The sequence below is a fragment of the Arvicanthis niloticus genome, chromosome 9 (assembly GCF_011762505.2).
Source record: "Arvicanthis niloticus isolate mArvNil1 chromosome 9, mArvNil1.pat.X, whole genome shotgun sequence".
Lineage (NCBI taxonomy): Eukaryota > Metazoa > Chordata > Mammalia > Rodentia > Muridae > Arvicanthis > Arvicanthis niloticus.
The window spans coordinates 29,130,051-29,151,442 of record NC_047666.1 but is presented as its reverse complement, the minus strand read 5'-3'; the positions used below and the strand labels follow the sequence as shown (position 1 = coordinate 29,151,442).

The window sequence follows — 21,392 nt, the reverse complement described above, 5'->3', positions numbered from 1 at the left end:
CAAAGGGGATTGTGGGAGCTCAGTCCTTTCTCATGCTCCTTTCACTCACAGCTCCTACTATGTGCTCCAGCCATGCTATATTGCCTTGCCACAAGCCCACACTACACACAGAGAGAAAAGTACCAACATACATACAGTGTCTACCCCCTCCTCTTGCCCCCACTTACAGATTCACACAACACCAGAGGCCCTAGGAATGCCACCTAGATACACCATGCCAGGCACTGAAGAGCAAATAATATACCATGATAGTGTGATATCCAGGACACATTAAGTGTGTGGTGACAGAACCAAACAGGAGTGGCTGGGAACTGGCAAGGGCATGGAGCTTTCTGAACTCACAGACATGTTCTACTGCTTTAAAGGAGTGTGACCTATGCACATGCATTTGCCAAAAATGATCAACTGTACAACAGGGCTGATCATCCGACTGTAAGTTATATCTGAGCAACTGTATAACAATGTGTTGGAAATCTTAACTGAAATAGACTAATTCCTAAAAGAAGACATAATAAGTCAAAAGTAAATATCAAAAAAAAATCCACAAACCTGCATTCACACATTCCCCCTGGAGAATTTAAGTCTAAAAGGTTCCATCAGTAAATTCCACCAAACATAAAAGTCCAATCCTAATATTTGGTAAACTGTGGCCAGAAGATAAATAAAGGAATAAACACACTATCAGTGTCTCCCATGAACCACAATAACCTCGACAGTCAGGTAAGCCTAAAATGTTTAAGATGTAAAATGTAAAAGACAATTATAAGTCAAAGCCAGGCATGGCAACACACACAATTATTCTGGCACTTAGGAGACCGAGGCAGGAGGATCACTATGAGTCTGAGACCAGCCTGAACCACATTGTGAGTTTAAAGCCAGCCATGACTATTTAGTGGCAGACTTACTCAAAAAAGCTGACAAATGCTACATACATACACACACACAAATCATACAAGTGTGCACACACACCACACATGAGCTTACACATACATACACCAACATGAACTCATACCTATATATATTTAAACAATTCGATTCTAAATAATCAAATTGAAATCACTGAACTGGGTTGATACCAAGAATTCAAAGCTGATTGAAAACATCACTTAACACCTTGACAGGTTTGAAGGAAACCAACCCAACATTTCCCAAACGCTGGAGAAACAGTTAGAAGTGAATCTCTGTGCTTAATTTTTAAATACAGAAATAAAGTGAGAAAAAAAACATTTGGCAAACAAAACCTAGAATGTCCTCAACTGCCACCAGCACACTGAGGAGAGCATCACTCTTTCATAAGAAGCCACGGGAACTTGCCTCTTGTTATGGAGAACAAGAGTCACCTGTTGTCTGTCACCACTACTTATAAACCTTGCTCTGGAGCCCTGGCTGGTGTGTTGTCCTGGGTGGCTTTCTATGGCTATGATAAAACACTGACCAACCAACATGAGGAGGCAAGGGTTTATTTCAATTTACACTTCCGGGTCATGGTCCATCACTCAGGGAAGTCAGGGCAGGAACCCAAACAGAAGCAGGGGCAGGAGCCATGGAGGGAGCTGCTCCCTGTTCATGTTCAGTCTGCTTTCTTACACAACCCAGGACCACCTGCCTGGGGTGGCACTGCCCACAGTGGGCAGGGCCCTCCCACATCAATCAGGAAAACACCCCAGGACATGCCCACACCACAGCCTGATAAGAGGTGATTCCTGGGTTGAGATTCCTTCTTCCTGGGTATCTCCAGTTTGAGTCAAGTTGACAAAAACCCTAACCAGCATTACAGCCAAGGAGACTAAACTGCTTACTGTCAAAGATTATGAATGTGTGCACAGGAAATCCACAGCAATACAAGGAACGGATTTCAGATAGGATTCACACAAATAAATAATTTTAAAACCCCACAAAATTTGGCCTTTTTGTACAGCAGCAGCACAGTAAAAAACACACACAAAACATTTGTAACCATGTACCACACAGCTCCCAGGAACAAACCCATAAGAGGCCCTCATCTCCTAGAGGCCTGGGTGGCTGCTGGTGGAGCCTCTAAGATCTCAATGCCTAGACTGATTTGTCATCTCCCTGGACCACTGAACAGAGCAGCCAGCCCCCATCTGTACACCATGTGACCCTACCCAGAGCCTCAGCAGGCAGAGGCTGCTCTTGTGCTTGGTTATGACTTCCTAACCTGCCTGTTCCTCCATTCACTTATTTACTTTTTAGATAACTTCATAATGCACATGAATGAAGACTGCATAGTAGGTGGACAGTTCCTATTAAAACTGTATCTAAGAGACCTACTGGCACCTCAGCCTCTCAGGCTACACGCTGGTTCAAGAATCAGGAATTGTTTGCCCTTGAAAAGGAAAACTTTATTGGTTTTTTTTTTTTTTGTCTATAAAATATACTTGATATTTACCATAAAATTTTCCAAGTAAATGTATGTATGAAATATCTGGTTCTCAGAACAAGAGATCAATGTGGATTGTGTGAGCTTCCAGAGCTTTCTGTGCACAGTCACATATGTGCACACCTCACATGACACTCTTTACACATCACTGAACATAACTGTGGTCACAGCCTCCCCCTCCCCCCACCCTCCCACTCTCCCCCCCCCCATAGTTGTTTCCTCTTACCAGGTTCCCAATGCCTTGTCCACTCACTTCCATAACACACACCATGCACACTCACCGTGTTATAGATCCCTTCTACCGTTTCTGGTCCTTCAGTGGACTTAGACACGACTTTCAATCTCCCAGGTAAGCCTTTCTCCAACTGTTGAACCTAGTAAGGACACATGAGGTACTGACTCTAACATGGCAGACAACAAACTGACCAAAGGACACACATGTATAGGGGTGCTTGCAGTGTGATCATCATCGCATATATATTTGGGTACACTTGAGTGCTCTAGACTAAGCAAAGAAATAAAACATCCATGTTCTGCATGTTGCAGACAGAATTAAGTGAAGGACTCACTAAGACAGGAGGCAGCAAAAACTGAAAAATAAAAAAGGAACAGAGGAAGTCTTCCAGGTGTTGGCTTATTAAGTAAGTGCTCCACTTACTGCGTGGGTCAGAAAGATTAGCAGGGTCCAAGTGGGAAACGTGGTGCTTAAATGTTATCTTGTTGAAGTACTCATGGGGACTTAAGTAGTGGTGTCTAGTGCTTCTCTGAATGCATGTGGGGGGTTCAGGAGACACCTCAACCAGGAGCTGTTAATCTGAGTGCCATTAGTGCTCAAAGAAAACTAAGTCACAGATCATTCATAAAAAGTGAAGAGATGCAGACAAAACCAAATGGGCGCCAGCATCTGAGGGCTGAGCAGACTGGATGGGAAGACACAGGCTGGGGCTGCACCGGACAAAACAGAAAGCCCTCGGCAGAGGAGACATGTCTCTACAAGCAGCAGAGGGACCCATAACATGTGGACACAGTCGTGGCCAGCGGGCTTTCTGAAACGCAGCTTCAAAGGACTGAAAAACTAGGAGGAGGCATTCGACTGTGAAACAGGCGGAAAAATAGAGGTGGTGTGCAGAGGATGGTTGTAAAGGAAAAGGAATGGCGGGGAGCCAGTCAAAAGGCAGGGAGGGCTGGTTTGTCTGCAGACAAGCTGATGGGAAAACAGGACAGTCAGGAGACTGAAGGCAGGGCAGCCTTGAAAAGGGAGACTGGGGCAGGGGAGGGGGCTGTTTGTAGACCTGGGTGTAGATATGTTCCTTCCTCACTGAGTGTGTGGGACTAGTGTATTTGATGTAGACCTGGGTGTAGATATGTTCCTTCCTCACTGAGTGAGTGTGGGAACTAGTGTATTTGATGAAATGAAGTCGGCTAGGAGGGCGAACTTTAAAGAGTAAGAAAGACAGCCAAAGGTCCAAGCTGCCCAGACTTGCCGAAATGGGGATGAATTTCCTTTGGAACTTGACGCCTTGTTTTTCCAGGTAGGATCCCACTTTCTCTGCCATTTCTTGATCAAAGCCACGAAGAAGGACGGAGCGTACCATGACTGTCACATCTAACCCCAAGCCAGCCAAAAAGCCCGCACACTCCAGACCAACATAAGAGGCACCTACAACTAATGTGCGGCCTGGGCAGTATGGCAGAGAGAACAGGTCATCACTGTAAGAGACAAGAGGACAGAGTTCATGTGGCAGTCATGAAACAGGTTTCGATGTGTGCTGATCTGTTGTTGGATGGCAATTTGGTGCCTGAGTAGAAACATCAAAAGAACACAAGAGCCACTGGAAGCTTCCAGTCAGATCTGGCTGAGAGAATGTAGAGAAGGCATGGGCTAGTGAGTTCAAAATCAAATAAAATCACAAGCAAATTACTAAAAAATAAGAAGGCTCGGTGGTTAACTGCACTGACTGCTCTTGCAGAGAATCTGGGCTGTTACAAGCAGCCACATGGTGGCTCACAGCCAACTGTTAACTCTAGTTCCAGGGATTCTGATGCCCTCTTCTGACTTCTGTGGGCACTGCACACATATGGTATACAGAAATACATGCAAACTCCCATACACATAAAATAAATACATTTTTTTAAAAAGGGAATGGAAAAAATTTTGCTTTGCAGAGGCATCTGGTACGTTATATGCATATGTATGGTATATGGAGTATGTTTAGTGTATGTAGTATGTGGTGTGTGTGAATGTATATGGTGTATGAAAATGGTTAGTGTATGGCATGTAGTTTATGTGGTTGTGCTGACATGAATGGTGTATGAGATACTGTAGTATGGGGTATGTGCAGGTGTGTACAGTATATGAGATACTGTGGTATGGGGTATGTGTCAGTGTGTACAATGTATGAGATACTGTAGTATGGAGTATGTGCAGGTGTGTATAGTGTATGAGATATTCTAGTATGGGGTATGTGCAAGTGTGTACAGTGTATGAAATACTGTAGTATGGGGTATGTGCGAGTGTGTACAGTGTATGAAATACTGTAGTATGGGGTATGTGTCAGTGTGTACAGTGTATGAGATACTGTAGTATGGGGTATGTGCAGGTGTGTATGGTATATGAGGTACTGTAGTATGGGGTATGTACGGGTGTGTATGGTACATAAGATACTGTAGTATGGGGTATGTGCGGGTGTGTATGGTATATGAGGTACTGTAGTATGGGGTATGTGCGGGTGTGTACAGTATATGAGATACTGTAGTATGGGGTGTATGCGAGTGTGTATGATATATGAGTAATATACAGCATCTGTGGTAAGTAATATGTGTGATAAAAATGTGTTCCCTCAACATGAATCTGCCCCACAGTCTAAGTCCCTGCAGCACCACAGTCTCTAACTTGACACCTAAGGACACTGGAGTGAACTTGCAGTATAGGAAGAGCCAAAAGAGCCATCTGCTCTGACTACCTGGCTCACTGCTTTCCTGGGCCATGCACCTCACAGCTAGGTTTCTGTCTTTGCTTTGGCCAATTCTGGCAGTTACCTAGAAACAGCATTGCCAGGGGCCAGCCCTGGTGTGGGTGAGAGGGGGAGAAGCAGCTGCTTCTTCTTTCTTCTCCTCCTCCTGTCCGGTTCTTCTTGAGGCAGCCCTATGCTATTGTAGCTGACTGCAGGTGGCCAGAAACTGGCACTTGCATCCCAGCCCTAAGACCAGCAAGGGGTTAAGTAAATAGCCTTGTGCTATCCTAAAAACTTCTTCTGAGGGTAAGAGACTGCAGGCTAGGGTGATTAACACCTGCAGCCTAATGGCAGAGGATTCGGCAATGTGGCCTTTGTTCTATCTCAGCAGGAACTTCTGGGCTCTAACTTACATCTGCTAATCTGAGGTCGCAAGAAGAAAAGACACTTTAAAATGTTGCTATAGATTTATTTAAGTATAAAAGGTATCCTATGCAGCTATCTGAGCGGAAAAGTCCTGAGTGGGGAAGAAGAAAAGATTCTAACAAAGTAAAAATTCTAAGGGAGAAAAATTCTAGGCAGGGGGAAAAGTAAAGGAAAGGACGATGGGCTCCTAACTAACTAACTAACTGACTGACTCCTCCTTGTCCTTGTCTTCAGTACTTATGCATCTTTCAGAGTACATGGTCACATGTTACAAAGTTCATCACAAGTTCACACCAAAATTCAAATCATACATTGAAATAGAAGTTTACAACACAGAATGTTTACATGAATACCCATTAGGAGTAATTATCTAACTAGACATTCATCACCTGTCTAGCTCCACAGGTTCGCAGAAAGTTTGAAACTATAACTTAAGAAATTAGTGAAGTTTTGTATAGATAAACCCAGGCAACATTTTCTCTTCTGTCCTGGTACCTATAATAAATCGTTGATTCCCTTTAGTGATCTAGGTTAATTGTTTTATTACCTCTTGGAATGTGCTCTAAACAGGAGAAGGTCTGGTTACTATCTCTCTCGGGGCAATTAACTGATAACACTCAGAAGTCTGACAGAGTTCTCTTTGCAGTTTCAACTATGTCTGAGGGACTTAATAGCAGTCCCGTTATAAAAAAGCTTAATAATCATTGATATAATTTTAGGAATTCTTATAGGATCATCATTAAGACTTAAGAAGTCATCTATTTGTCTATATAGCATCACTACAAGACAGTACATCTTCATGGGTCTGCAGAGATCTGCTCCAAAGGGGTGTGCTACTACTTAGTGATTGTTGCATATGTATAATAATAATAATGGGAAAAGCATATTAATAGCAGGAATTTTTCCTAAAATCACATCCACCACAACCTTGCTAATGGGGCACACTCATCACAAAATATATAATAATCCGAGGCAAGCATTTCAAGATGATCATCTGCTCATTATTAGCTTGTGCCATTATGGCTCCTGACACAGCATGGCTTCCGGGTAGGTTCTACCAATGACTTTACCACTAGCCTGATCTTATATCTCTCCACTTTAGTATGTTAGCTGAAGCTTCTTGTGTTGTGTATACTTTTGTCATGAACTCAAATCCTTCATGATATGAGACAGGGAACATATAAAACAGAAACATCAAAGCGCACAAAGCAGCAAAGTTGAAATGGTCTGTTTACTCTTACCTTGTAATACAGTACTCTTTATCTCCCTGGATTCCCAAGTATCTCGGCCTTTCACCTGTTGCTATGACAAACTTCGAAGCAGTGTAAAACGTTTCCTGCCCTTTCTTATTGGTTGCCTTGAAAGAAGGAAAATACATTTTGGCAAATGGTCTCATCACCACACTCGCAGTAGCATCAACAGTCGTGATGGGTACATAGAACCAGCACAGTGGCCACAGCCCTGCCCTGGCGTGGCAAGTACAAAGGCAGTTTAGGATGGCTTTGCAGAAGGCCTAGAGACAAGGGAAGTACTGAGGAGTTGCCCCTATCAAGCTGGTGTGGGTAAAGTCTGTGGTGTATTTTCTTGCCTGTGATTGGTGTAGGGAAGCAGTACCACCCTGGGCAGATTGCTTAAGAAAGCTAGCTGAAAATGAGCACACCAGTAAGCAGCTCTCCTCCACAGTTCCTGCCTCTGTTCTTGCCTGCATTCCTGCCCTGAACGACCTGAACACATAACCTAAAAGGCAGGCTGGAGCTAAGAATGAAGGCCCTCACACACCACACCACAGATCTTCAGCAAGCAAGAGTTACTGGTTATTTGTGATTTCAGGAATGATTCAGAATACATTTCCAGGTTAAAAAAAAAAATTCCAACATCAACAATGGTGTTTAAACAGGTGGAGGCACAAGCAGCTGGAAGGCTACTGCTTGAGTCAGGGGCTCCTTAGGATGGTACTGAAGCAGACAATTGAGGGTGGGATGGGAGAGAAGATGCTCTGAACTTGAGCCCCTGGGGGAAATAAGGTCCACAGAAGAGGCTGGGTAGGGCAGGGCAACTCAGCCATCTGCCAGGCCTCAGACAGGCTGAGAAACAAGCTACCTTTAGTTAGTACAGAATTTGGAAGGTTCGAAGGAACAACTTCAAGCTGACCAGCCTCACTGGTCTCAGCTGGTCTAACTGACCACAAAAGAACCTGAGATCCTACAAAGATTACCTCATGCTGTGTTTGCAAGAAAAGTACAAAACAATCCAGATGTGGATCTGGTGGCACAGGGATCCACTGAGGGCAATGGCTGATGTCTTTCCAACTGCAGTTTAATCTTCCTGTGGTCATCCAAAAGACCTCATTTGCTTACAGAAATTCAATGGTATACAAGCATTCTATAAGCATTTGCTTACAGAAATTCGATGGTATACATAACCACATTAAGCAGTCCCTATGAATACTGCAGACTGGAAGTTATGTTTTCATTTTCTAAAAGCTTCCAGCCACTGAAATACTTATTTTTAGTCTTTTGCACTTCAAGCTGTTTAAATATTTTGAGTAACAATGAAATGAAAGGCAAACAATACCTCTAAATTAAAAGTTCTTTAAAATGCACACACTACGATTTAACGTGACATGTAACCAACAAGCAGCGGTCTGAAAAGCACACACATACACGAGGCCACACGTTGTGAGTGTGACACACCAGCTGATGTCCTTAATGTACAACATGGAATTTTAATTTCAGTTCAAGGCCAAAGTCAATGACAGTGAAGAAAGACAATGAACTCAGCAGATGCCCATCGTACCTTTATTTTATGCAGTTCCACAAACTCTGCGAAGGAGTTGACATAGGTCACACCTTTTTCCCGAAGGCTTACCCTGTAGCCCCAGTTCAGGGAGCCAATATGGTTCTGGATTGCTTCCGTCATGGCCTCCCAGTTGTGCTTTACTGGAAAATAACCAGGGTAAATGTACAGAGTGAGGTTTTGTTGCTGGTATTTCCTTCATTTTTAAAACAGGGTATTTCACTGAAGCCCAGACTGGCCTTGAACTTGTGATCCTCCTGCCTGCATGGATTATGTGTACACCACCACATCCATGCAGATTGATTGATCACATATGAGCCGTGCCACTGTTTTAAAGACAAGATTGTGGTGCCACTTAATCTTTCCTGCACCTGCTATGCTTTCTTCTTCTTTCAGCTTACATGACAAAGTGTGGGGGAGAGAAGAGACAGAGTTCTGAGACGAAGGAGGAAGCCACAGAGAGGTACACATCTCATGTGTTGATGTCCACCACGCAAGGGCAGGGCCACTCTGTCACAGGGAGCATCTCCCAGAAGTCCTTCTTACACCATGGAGCATGTGCTTCTCCCAGCCCTTTGGGTAGGAAGAAGTCCTCAGGTTGAGACAGACACGAAAACCCTTCTCCATGGGCATGGACAGGAGCTGAGCACTGTACAATACTGTTAAAAATCACAGGGTAAGTTCACAACCCAAGATCTGCTTCAGACATCCATTTTCCCAGAGATGAGCAAGGAGATTGGGAGACGGGTGACCTGACTCCCTCCTTGGCAGCTGTTATGTTCCCTCGTGACCTGGCTGCCTTAAGCAAAAGGACAAACAGCCAGCAGGACTACCCTTATGCCATCACCAGCCATTTCTGAACACTCTGCAGACACCTTAAAGAAACCGCACATCCACCATAGCTGCTTGCTCCAGCTCCTGAAGGTGCAGCCCCACCCAGGGCTGACTCAAACAGTCTGCACCAGATTCTCTGCTGTCATGAGCCTTGGTGACCACTTGATGACTCTGCAGCCACTTTCTGAGGCCCGTGGGAGTTCTTCCTCTGGCAATCCAGCAGAAAGACTACTATGTCTGGTGCTAAAAGGGACATTAATATGACTTTGATTGATGCAAACAGAAACCTTCCTTTACGTGGGAGGTTTGGTTTGGTGGTGGCAATGCCCCTTCTCTGGATGCAAGACTGCCCCTCTCATTCAGCAAATCAGGGGGTGTGGGAGACCTCTCCGGTGCTGCCTCCCTTAGGGTTGCAATATTAGGCCAAGTAAAACACTTATCTCGGGGTGTCTGGCTTGCTTATTTTTAGTAGGGCAGGCTGAGCTGAAAACAGCAGCGGGGACAGCAGACTGTGGAGCAGCCACTGCTGTAACAGCTGTGACAGAGGTGGAGCTGTGGAGAGCAGCCAGCGGGCCAGACTGCAGAAGAGGGGAGCCATGTGCCAACCGAGGCCTTGGCAGCAAAGGAGGCAGGCAGAGCTGCCCTGGATGAAGTAGACAACAACTGGAGGCCAAGCCTTGAAGCCAAGGTTAGGGCTATGGAAACCACCAGAGTTCTTGACAGGGAACAGAGGTGGTGAAGACTCCTGAAGAGTCAGATCTATGTGACCTGCCGTGATACCTGCCTGAGGAGCTGTGAGCTGAGGCAGTCGTGGCAAACTGCAGAATTCATCTTGCCTAGGGGATGGGGAATCCCCACTTCCTAAGTCTTCCAAGATACCCATCTCTCCCTGTTCCTGATGCTGCCCAAGTCCTATAACACTAGAGGGAGCCATCTTGCTGCTGCGTCTTCCTGTTGGAAACTACAACCTGCTTCTCTACTACAAAGCAACACTCTGGTCCTTACATTTCTTTACAATAAACGAGGCTTGAACTCAGAGTTGCCTTTCATCTTACAATGTTCTATCTGACACAAGGCTAGGATTCAACTGCCGGTCCTTTCTGCCACCCCTGCCTCTTCTAGGTGGTATTACATCTTGTCTACAAGTGCTGGATCTAGAGGCCCATACACACCTCTGTGTAGCTCCACATTTGTAAGACATAAGGGGCTGCCTGGGGAATCTGGTGATAACTGGATGAGAGTCCAGAAAACCAATTAGCAGCAAAGGGACATGGCCTGCCCGCCTCCCTCCCTCACCGCCCCAACTCTCTCAGAAAGCCCCTCTCCTCTCCAGCCCCCAGTACAGTCAATGTGGACATCAGGCCTTCCCAGGGTCCTAGGGTAAGCGGAGCTCTAGGCTTTTGCATCCTGGAATGGTTGTTTTTGTACAATCTCAGATGCAAAGTTCTTCACAGTGACACATTTCTGCAAACCTCACCCCTTAAAGACATTTCTTTCTAACCCTCTGGGGCACTTTGATCGAAGAGGTCCTATACATTCTCTTTACAAGCCAAATGGCCTTTACTGTAAAATAAATAAATAAATAAACAAACAAACAAACAAATAAAAGTAGGGCCCCAAACAAGGCTGTACGTCAACCTGCATATCCCATGAGTAACCAAGTCCCAGATTCTCTGAGCTTTCCCCGGGTGACTGACTGGCCAAATCTAGGGCCTGGCTGGGTTCCACCCTCTGTCTGTTCCTTCAGAGCCAACCGGATAAGAAAAGTCACCCTCTGTTCTGAGCAAGCTCAGCTAGTCTCACAAGTTTATTTTCAATATAAACTTTAAAGTGATCACTTTTGAGCTTTGGAGGGAATAAATAAGGTCTCAGATTGTGCTGGGTCTGCATAGTCATGAGATATGGCCTCTTCATAATATTGAGACAACCCCTCTAATTCTTAGTACTTTTTTGGTGCGCACTAACAGTCTTCCCATGTACACCGCTAGCTTTGCTCCAAGGCATCTCGTCATTTTTGTCATTTTTCACCGTATTTTTAGCTTGTTATGGCTGGCAAGTAAGAAATGTGATTTTCACACTAACTGAACTAATTAATTCTAATATTGCTAAGCTCAATCTTTTATATGCTCTCGATATATCATATCATCACATTACACCTTTCCATTAACCCTTTCTAAGCATGTGGCCCTTCTTTCCTGACCAATTTTATCATGCATTGGCCAAAGGCATTACAGCCATGTACCCAGGGTGGCTCTGGAGCACTGTGGTCATGCACAGGGTGACTCTGGAGCACTGTGCTCATGCACTAGGTGACTCTGGAACACTGTGGTCATGCACTAGGTACTCTGGAGCACTGTGGTCATGCACTAGGTGACTCTGGAGCACTGTGGTCATCCACTAGGTGACTCTGGAGCACTGTGGTCATGCACTAGGTACTCTGGAACACTGTGGTCATGCACTAGGTACTCTGGAACACTGTGGTCATGCACTAGGTACTCTGGAGCACTGTGGTCATGCACTAGGTGACTCTGGAGCACTGTGGTCATGCACTAGGTCACTCTGGAGCACTGTGGTCATGCACTAGGTAGCTCTGGAACACTGTGGTCATGCACTGAGCAGCTCCAACTCATATTTAACATAGACTCAACCTCTTCAATAAACCCTTGCTTCCCACTCTTCATCCTGAAAAGAAGTTTCTTATGTGAGCCTTGCTGACAGAGTCTTTAGAGCACTGTAGGTATGAGATTTTCATAAAATGACTTTAGGTCACCTTCACATTCTAGGGCTGTGACTGTACTTTCCTGACAAAGGTTCTTCTTGTTACCTACTGTGAGCCCTCAGAAGTGACACAAATTCCTCTAAGACACTAATGCTGTAACTTGGGTCCCCACTACAGGCTTCAGTTTTCTGTTTTTAGATTCACTTAGTATTATAGTTACTTTATCCTCAACTCTTCTTGAGTCTTAAAATATCCCAGCCTCCTGTTTCCTAGTCTTGTCAATCTATGGATATCCCCAGTCCCTACTTTATCACCACATGCTGTGACTCTGCTTCACAGCTCTCTCCTTCCAGACGACCCTTTCCCCACAGAGCTAACCTTCTAGGATGTCCACCAGATGCTTTCAGTGGAATCTGAAGCAACAGAAGGATTCCTGGAGAAGGAGTATCTTAAATACAGAAGTCCTGCCCTGAAACCAACCTGCCAGGTAGAGAGGCTTGACCCCACTGACAACTGGCAGACCCTACTTTAGTGTCCTTCAGGGAGCTGCCTGGTGGGATGGGTCTAGTCTCAACTGAACTCTATCATGCCAAGCTACTAAGTGGGCCACACACAGCTACTAACTGAGCCTGCCTGTGCAATCTACTTCAGTGAACCACAGCCCATGCCCATTGTACAACCTGATGCCTGCCTCTGTCCTCCACCTTGGGTAAATCTGCTGTTTCTACAATTGTCTATCTATAAGACAATAGACAGGTGATGGCCATATCTACATCAAGGTCTCTGAAGACAGACAACTCATTCATGATTTTTAAAACCTCCACACAGTCTTCTGGTATAGCCGCCATGAAAACCCTCCACCTTTGTGTCTAGCTGACAACCACATCCAGTCACATCTGCATCCTCAGCATCCCTAAATCCACTTCCCACTCTCAGCCTTGACATCTTTGTTTAGGCCGGTGGCATTTCTTGCCCCAGCTGTCCTCTTCCCCTCTCTAGGTGCCTTAGTTCTTCAGGAGGGATCTGGACTCCAAGCTGCGGTCTGCCTCTCTGCTGCCTGAGCTCAATCCCCCATCAGCTCTGGGGGAAACCTAACTGCTTAGCTCTCTGACCTTCTCTCACATCTACAGTTTTGGCCAACCTGCTCCTAGCCCTAACATCCTCCTCCTCTGTGGCTTTCAAGATGCAGCTTGAACTGGGCATGGTGGTTCATGCCCGTCGTCCCTGCTACTCAAGAGGCAGAGGCATTCTTACTTGAGCCTGCGAGTTCAAATCCCACCAGGGCAACATGGTAAGCAAGTCCTTGCCTCAAAAGAAAAAGAGGGAAGAGTGGCTAACATAACAAAGGTCAAAGGATTACTTCGTCCTCCCAGCTTTTCTTGGTGCTCCTCTTGGTCCCCACAGGCACTCTGCAGATTTGATGCTCCTTCTGGACAGGATCTGTTGTCATTACCCTGCATGACAGAGCCCAGACACCAAGCAGGGCTGGGACTCAGCCAAGACCCTTATCCTAGATTCAACACTACCACAACAAACTTTCATTCTATTTTCTTCACACTTGAAAAAAGTCTAAAAATGATCGTCACTGCCTCCCACCTTCTCCTGAGGGTCTGGCCTTACTCAAGTTTTGTCTCTAGGCCTATATCCCAGGACAGTAGCCAAGCTGCAGCCTCTGCAGCTGGTGGGCAGAGTGGATATACCTAAGGAAAGCTGACTGAGTGCCAGTCAGAAGGAATGCAGAGTCGTGGGGTACTCCCGCCCTGGCTCCCCTTCACTGCTCACCCTGCTGGTTATACTCCCAGCCGTATTTCCTCGCATCTTGCAGAGCATGCCCCAGGAGGGCTGCCTGATGCATCAGCTTCTTAGGAATACAGCCTACATTCACACAGGTGCCGCCAAGGCCTGAAAAGAAAGCAACATGTCAGTGTTTCCCGGGTGGCAAGCATGCTTGCATGAGGTTTCTCGATTCACTGCAATGCTATTAAAACATGCTAGCAATAGAAGGGTAAGCTCAAGCGGTGGCAGAGACAACTTTCATCCTCCATATGAGGCACAAATGGTTAGGTCAACTATCTAACGTGCAATCGGTGAAGAAGACCCAGTAATTGGGAAAATCCAGAACTATATGAAAAGCTCTGGAGTCAGAATCCAGACTTTCACTTGTGTCTGATGCTTGAAGGATGAGGGACGCCCCAGGTCATGAGGCAAGCACTGTAGCTTTGGACTTCAGCATCCAGGATCTCTCTCACTCTCATTCCTCTGAGCCAACTGTCAGTCCTCACCAGCTGCCTGGTGGCACCTACTCTGATTGTGACCTACACAAAGCAGACCAGGCCTAAGCGCCCCTTCGCAGGACCCAGGTAAGGAACTCTCTGCTGCACTCCTCCAGTGTGCAGGTTAGTAGGATCGTTTCTGGATGAAAGAGGAGAAAAGAGGGGAAGAGTCAGAAGGAGGGAAAAGGCCATGGGTAGGCACCTGGACAAGTCAAGGAGCAAGAAGCCCTGCTGCACCCTGGGAATTCCAGACTAAAGCTTTGAATTAGCTTGAATTTCAAACGCTTTTTTTTCATACTTTGTCTATTATGATTCTGAGTGGAACAAAAACACATAATCAGGCTGGGTACAGAACAGAGTCCATAGAGCAATGATAATGCAGTTTAGACAGAAGAGTGCATAGACAGAGCAGTACCCAGAGTGAGCAAGGGTCGTGACCATGAGAAGGGGCAAGAAGCCAGAGGGAGGGAAGGACTCAGAGCCAGTGGCACTGACCATGTGTGGCTTTCCAGATGATGAGGCTTAGCATACCAGGACCCTAGCTTCCCTCCCCCATCCCCTTACTGTTCCAAACTGACAAAACCCAGTCTGAAACAAGAGAAACAGAGATGACCAGATGTCAGGCATCTGGCCCAGAGCAGACCAGAGACAAAAGAATGCACTTGAATCATGAATGAACATTCTATACAAAATCTGTATGCTCTGTTTTGTTGAGAAGGGGGGGGGGACCACACATGCACACATACACACACACACAGAGCAAGGTGCACACTCTGCCCTGCAGCCCACAGCCAAGGTGCACAGCAGGGACCCCATGTGCTGTTCCTGCAACCAAAGGGCAACAACAGTGGACACTGACAGTGGCAGCCACTATACAGCCATCAAGCCCAGCTGTGAGCCTGAGACGGAAAAGGAAAGTGACCAGGACACACACAGCATATACACTGTGCCTGCAACAATGAGGGCACTCGCACACACATGCAAAATCTATGGCAGAAGCGTGGGCCACAGAACCACCTTCTCTTTGTAAAGCTGAACTGTTTGCGTGTTCCTTTACAGAGCCAACACCCATGGACAGCTCACCCTACTGAGACTGGGGTGCGTTGCCTGAGATGACAGGAAAGAGGCTGCCTGTTAGAGCAGAGGACAAGCAGGAACTTACCCCAGGATGTGCCCTGAGGCGATGGGACCACGAAGTCTAGCACCATGACCTTCTTTCCTAAGTTGGCAGCTTCCTACAAGAACAAGCACAGGGAAAGGTACCTTGTCACCTTCTTGCCCCATTTTTCTCTCAAGTGAACATCTGAATTTTCCAGATACCATTCTCCTTCCCACCCCGCTTTGAACCAGCTGTTATAAAAGCGTAGAATGCGCGATTACAGTTAACTTTCTGAAAAGTCATAATGGGCCACTCATGCTCCCACCTTGGCACAAGAGAGGCCGCCTGAGCCCCCACCGATGACGATGAGATCGTAATCATGAGCCGAGTCGTCCTGAAGAAGCTTCTGCAGCAAACCATTCTGATGTGCCTACGGATTACCAAAGGGGACAGAATACCACATGACTCCATTTACATTCAGCTTAGATTCTTTGACTAAACAAATCTGAAGCTAGAGAAACAGCTCATCTGTCAAGAGCACAGATAAGAGCTGTAGCTGAGGAACTGAGTTAAGTTCCTAGTACCCACAATGGGTGGCACACAAGTGCTCGAAGCTGACATTTCTGACCCCTGCTGGCACACACCACACAAGTGCTGGGCACACAAGTGCTCGAAACTGACATTTCTGACCCCTGCTGGCACACACGCCTACACTTTCTCTCCCCTCTCCGCCCATACACATACTTAAAAATTAAAAATAAATCTTTTTTTAAAAATCACTCAAAGCAGGGGGATTTAGCTTAGTCGGGGAATATAAGGCCCTGAGTTTGATTCCTGGCACCAAAACAAGAAAGGGGAGTAGGGGGAGGACAGCCTCAGGAACAATGGATCAAACATTCCTGTTGAGATTGTACACCTATCTAGATTTAAGTACAGTACAGCTTATGCCAACAGATACAAACATTTATGTCCACCGTGACCTAGATATTCTGATCGTTAATCATGTGTTGAATGACCAGAGGGCTGGGCTTGCTATCAGTGTCAAACAAGGCCACTTTCCATGGTGAAATGATCAAGTGTCACTTTTCAAGTCCTTGTTCCTCTGGACTAGTCTTCATTCAAAACCTGGCTCTTATGCACCTTCATGTAGGCTACCAAACCTACCTACATCCCACTGCTGTGCTTGGGGGCGGGGGATGTCTGTTACAACACACGTGTCACTGTTTTGTTCCCAATGGCCATAAAGTAGGCTCTGGGGTTTCTTGTCTATTTTACCCCTTGATGAGAATCTGCCCATAGGCTGAAGTCAGGTAAGTGACCCAGAAACATTGTCTTCATGCAAAGCCTGTTGCCTTGGAAGCAACAGATAAGAGCTAGCCCTGCCTGTGAACCAGCCCAGGTGCTTTGCACATAACCATCAGGATTCAAAGGAACTATGTGACCACTGAGGAATGGTGCCTGGGATGGTTTTAAAATGTAGAAAAAAAAAAAACTGCCCTGGCCTTCTTAGTGTATGTGACTCAGGAAAATCCACCTCCTCGAATTCCAGATCCATATTCTCTGGTATCATCTTCAAGCTTGGGACTGACAGTGCTAGACAGTGTGCTAAGGGGGCTAGTACTTATTGCCTAGGCCATGTTGAGACACTTCCAGGACAACAGAGCTATTACTGCATAATTATGTGAATCAGGGATTAACAGTCAACATGACAATCCTCCCAGACAAAAAGTACTCTTAATTAAATCTCAGATACGTACTTAGTCAATCATTGGTTACTTGTGCTTACATACATAAGGGATTAAAATAGAACTGAATTGTAATACAAAAAAAAACTAATTATAGAATAAGGACCCTATTTAATAAACATCAAAGGGAAACCATGCCCAGAACCTCACACATGCTAGGCAGCCACCCTACTCTTGAGCCACACTCCATAAACACCCAGTTTTAATCTGTCACTCTCTACCAAAATGGCTCCTGTGTTTCCTGCATTTTAAGAATTATGTTAAAGGCCACGTGCTTTCCACCCAGTATTGGCAGTCTTGACAGAATTATAATTCCCTAGACAATGATGTTTGTGTTGACCAACTCTTGCTGGGAAGCAGTCTGCTTCACTCTGTCAGGAGGAAAAGACTTGCCCTGGCCCCAGTGACCCACCTGTCACTCTTCCTGAGAATATGGAAACAAATATGGAACAGAGGTTCACCTTCAATAAGGCAAAACAAAGAGATGATTCCAGGTATCGTTTAGTGAACTTACACGTTTTCACTGGGCTGCTGATAGGAGAGTGGGCAACTTGCTGTCAGCTACACTACTGTATAAGACTACTGTCTTCCTGCTAATTAACAGCTTATCTATCTCTAGGAAGAGGTGGGGCCTCACAAGACACCCCATGAGTCATGAGCTGCTCCTGAGCCACTATGAATCCCTCATGGGTCTCATGATACTACACGCGCACACGCGCGCACACACACACACACACACAGACATAGGCACGTGTGCATATGCACGCACACACACTCACACATGCACACACCAGTGGTAGTAGACCCAGGCCTATGAAGGCTACAGCTGCTCTGACTTCAGGCAAAGAACAGCCCTCCAGAGCCTGGTGGTCAGCATTGTATAACTTCTCAGGCATTACTGGTGGAAAATCTCATTTCCGTTGAAGTCTTCAGGATTATCCCATAGCCAGCCCCTGTGCCTTTCCACTGCTACTTCCCATTGACTCTGATTAAATTACAGTGTGAACACACAGTGTTGAGGACCGTGTCTGATTAACATCATTACCTGGAAAGTTCGGTCACATCCACCCACATGCACTTTATTCACAAAAATATTGGGCACCGTTTTCTGGTTACTGATTTCTGTCAGCACTTCTTGAACACTGGCCCCGTCATCTAAAGAATAAAACAGTATATGAAGACACCATAAAGGGCCCTTGCAGAATTCAAGCCTTCCAGTGCTCCACTGCTAGTGGCTTTCCCATCCATGACAGCCCAGTGCTCCATTGCTCATGGCTTTCCCATCCATGACAGGCCAGTGCTCCACTGCTCATGGCTTTCCCATCCATGACAGACCAGTGCTCCACTGCTCGTGGCTTTCCCATCCATGACAGCCCACTGCTCCAGACTTTATGAAAAGACAACTTAAGATGGGAAAACCAAGCCTTCAGAGGACACCTTAAACCCAAAGGCCCACCCATGGATTCCTTTCAAAACAAAGCATCTGGGTTAGCTTTTACGTGCTGCGACCAAGGACAAGTGTCCTTTAAGAAGGCAAACCCCAAGTGGAACCTGTCACAATGGCTCCCAAGAAAACACTTCCTACCATCACATTTAGAAGTTTTCCTGAGTGTGGTCTGCAGTTCACCCTCCATCTTGGAAAATACAGCTGGGCCATGACACTTAGGACTTGTGACACACCAGGACTCACCTCACCAGGATAACTTGGTGATAAGCTGGCATGCCATGAAGGCAAAGTTGAACTTTATTCTGGTCACTATCATATCCCAAATTCTGGCAAACAGCAGAAACTTTGAAGCATTCGGTGACTGTCCCACCATGGATGACAAAGATTCAAAACTAAGGTGAACATGTACGATATTCTTCCCCAGAGTAAGAAATCAGGAAATGGAGTGGATTCCTTTTGTTAGGACAGCCTAATCTAGTCTGTAGAATGCTGGCGGGCAAGGATGAAATACCTCAAACACTTTAGAGTTAGCAGCCTACGGCTCCTCCCATGGCCTGCCTCAACCATGGAAATTCTTTATCAACCGTCCTTTGAAGGTTCATCATCTGTGTGGCTGAATACAAATAAAAAGGGCTCATTTGATAGGAAGATGTGAAAATAGACGGAGTTGGAAAGCCCATGGGAAAGAGCAGTCATGTTGGCATTCACTACAAACAGCAGCATGTACTGACGGCCACTCACCAACTTGATCAAGTTCCAGGATGTTATAGACCACTCCCAAGGACGAAAAGAGTTCTTTAACCTGTAAGAGAGACCCTTGTCAGCTTCATGCTCTCAAAAGGTTCAGCAGCTTTGAAGGGTGCCCATGTCACATATGGTAATGAGAGATGTTGTCCGACATGGGTTATCCTTAGGGACCTGAGTGTGGCCAACAGTTTTATCATATTTCCCTTTCTATAGTTCCCCAGACTAGACCAGTCTGCCACCTCTGTTCTACTCTTGGCCTCCTTATGACTCCTAATCGACTTTCCTGCCCAAATCTATTTTCTGGCACAGGGCGGGTTCCTGGCATTCTTCTATGGGTGCCACGCCTCAGTGCAAATCTTCTTCAACCATATCATTTCCTTTCTGTGCTTCCTCTCAACAGCCATTAAGTCTGTCCAACTAAATCAACCATGAGGCACCTAGGACCAGTCAACCGCAGTTCCAAGTCCACAAGATGCAACAATGAACCAGACAAACACACGCTCTGCCCTCTGGAGCAGAAATCAGGAGCATGGTGAAAGTTTAACTGCTGCCCATTTCCAACTGGGATTAAGGAAAGCACCCCAGAGTCTGGCCACTTAGATAAGATGTGAGACCACAGTGTGGGCATCACTCAGAGCGTTGAATCTGCACCATAACCACTGTGCAAAGCTCTGGCTAGGTTTCACCAGAACACCAGCCTTCTGGACATCTTCCAGGTCATACTATCCTCCCCACCACCCACCCAATGCCTGCAATGGCTGAGTCCTGAACTGTTCTCCTTTCTAGTTCCCAACAGTAACTCTAGCTCATGCTCTTGCCACCATCGGCTTCACCTACTCCAGTTCTTCCAATGGCAGCCACTGGTCTTCCTACAGCCATTTTATAAGACCACCCTTCAACTCCCTCTATCCCTGAGATAAAACCTGGAGACATATAACCATAATAATTATCTAAGAGTGACCCTTTCAGGTTTTGGAGATTCCTTATGAGCATTCAGCAAACGAACATTTATTCCAGAAAACTTTCCAAAGTCTCAGGAAAAGCAGAGGCTGTGGCCCAGGTGCCTGGACCTGCCCCTTCTTCTCCTGGCAGAACTCTATTTCAAGTGAATGTAGCCCCAAAAATAGTGTCTCTTCAAACGGCAGGTCACCAGCACTCCTCAGCTCCACCACAGCTCTGAGTCACAAAAGCTTCAAAACAGGGGCTCCCTTCCTCCTGTCAAATGAGAGGTCAAATGTTCTACTTAGGTGGCTGGTGGAAAATACCATGCTATCTGTGTAAGGTCAAGTCCCAGGAAGAGAAAGGTAAGCCAAGGTGACCAGAGGCTACAGGCCCATTAAGAAACCTGCTCATGAAGCTAGGTGCCACTCATTGAGAATTAGGTCACTGTCCCCACCTCCAACTCAAGAACATCATACAAGGCAAAGAGGCAGGCCACAATAGCAGAGAACTCCTGGGTGACTTCTTTTGAAATAGGCCATGTGGAAGTTCCATCTCAAAGGCAATGGAGATGGGCAGGCGAGAACTAGGAGAGGCAACAGCCTTTAGAGCAGCAGTTCTTAACCTTTCTCAGGACGTGACTTTACTACATTTCCTGACGTTATGATAACTCCCAACCATAAAATTACTTTTGTTGATACTTCATAACTAACTTTGCTACTGCTGTGAATCATAATGTAAATATCTGTGTTTTCCAGTGGTCTCAGGAAACCCCTGTGAAAGGGTCTTTCCATACCCGCTCCAGAGGGTTAAGGATCACTGCATTAGAGAGACAAGCTAGTCTGCCAGTAAATGAGGGAAGTCACCATAGAAAAGAACAGTTCCTCAGAAAAATACAACTCAAGATTCTCTGTAACAGGTGCTTGTGCTCTCGTGTTCATTGTAGCATCGCTCACAACAGTCAAAAGCAAGGCAAGTATCAACTGGTGCATGGAGTGATAGGCAAGGTAGG

The 21,392-nt window shown here is 45.9% G+C and overlaps 1 protein-coding gene across 1 annotated transcript in view; it reads right to left on the bottom strand.

Annotated features, from left to right (window-relative positions):
• The window catches only part of Txnrd3 (thioredoxin reductase 3), a 33,230-nt gene that overhangs the window by 7,104 nt on the left and 4,734 nt on the right, over positions 1 to 21,392 (bottom strand). Inside the window, exons 2-10 of the mRNA XM_034512361.2 lie at positions 19,436 to 19,496; positions 18,293 to 18,402; positions 15,828 to 15,932; positions 15,566 to 15,638; positions 13,913 to 14,032; positions 8,578 to 8,720; positions 7,023 to 7,138; positions 3,886 to 4,111; positions 2,683 to 2,775 (exon numbers count right to left, since the gene is read on the bottom strand). Coding sequence (XP_034368252.1) covers positions 2,683 to 2,775; positions 3,886 to 4,111; positions 7,023 to 7,138; positions 8,578 to 8,720; positions 13,913 to 14,032; positions 15,566 to 15,638; positions 15,828 to 15,932; positions 18,293 to 18,402; positions 19,436 to 19,496 — 1,047 coding nt within the window. The remainder of the gene's footprint in view (positions 1 to 2,682; positions 2,776 to 3,885; positions 4,112 to 7,022; positions 7,139 to 8,577; positions 8,721 to 13,912; positions 14,033 to 15,565; positions 15,639 to 15,827; positions 15,933 to 18,292; positions 18,403 to 19,435; positions 19,497 to 21,392) is intronic.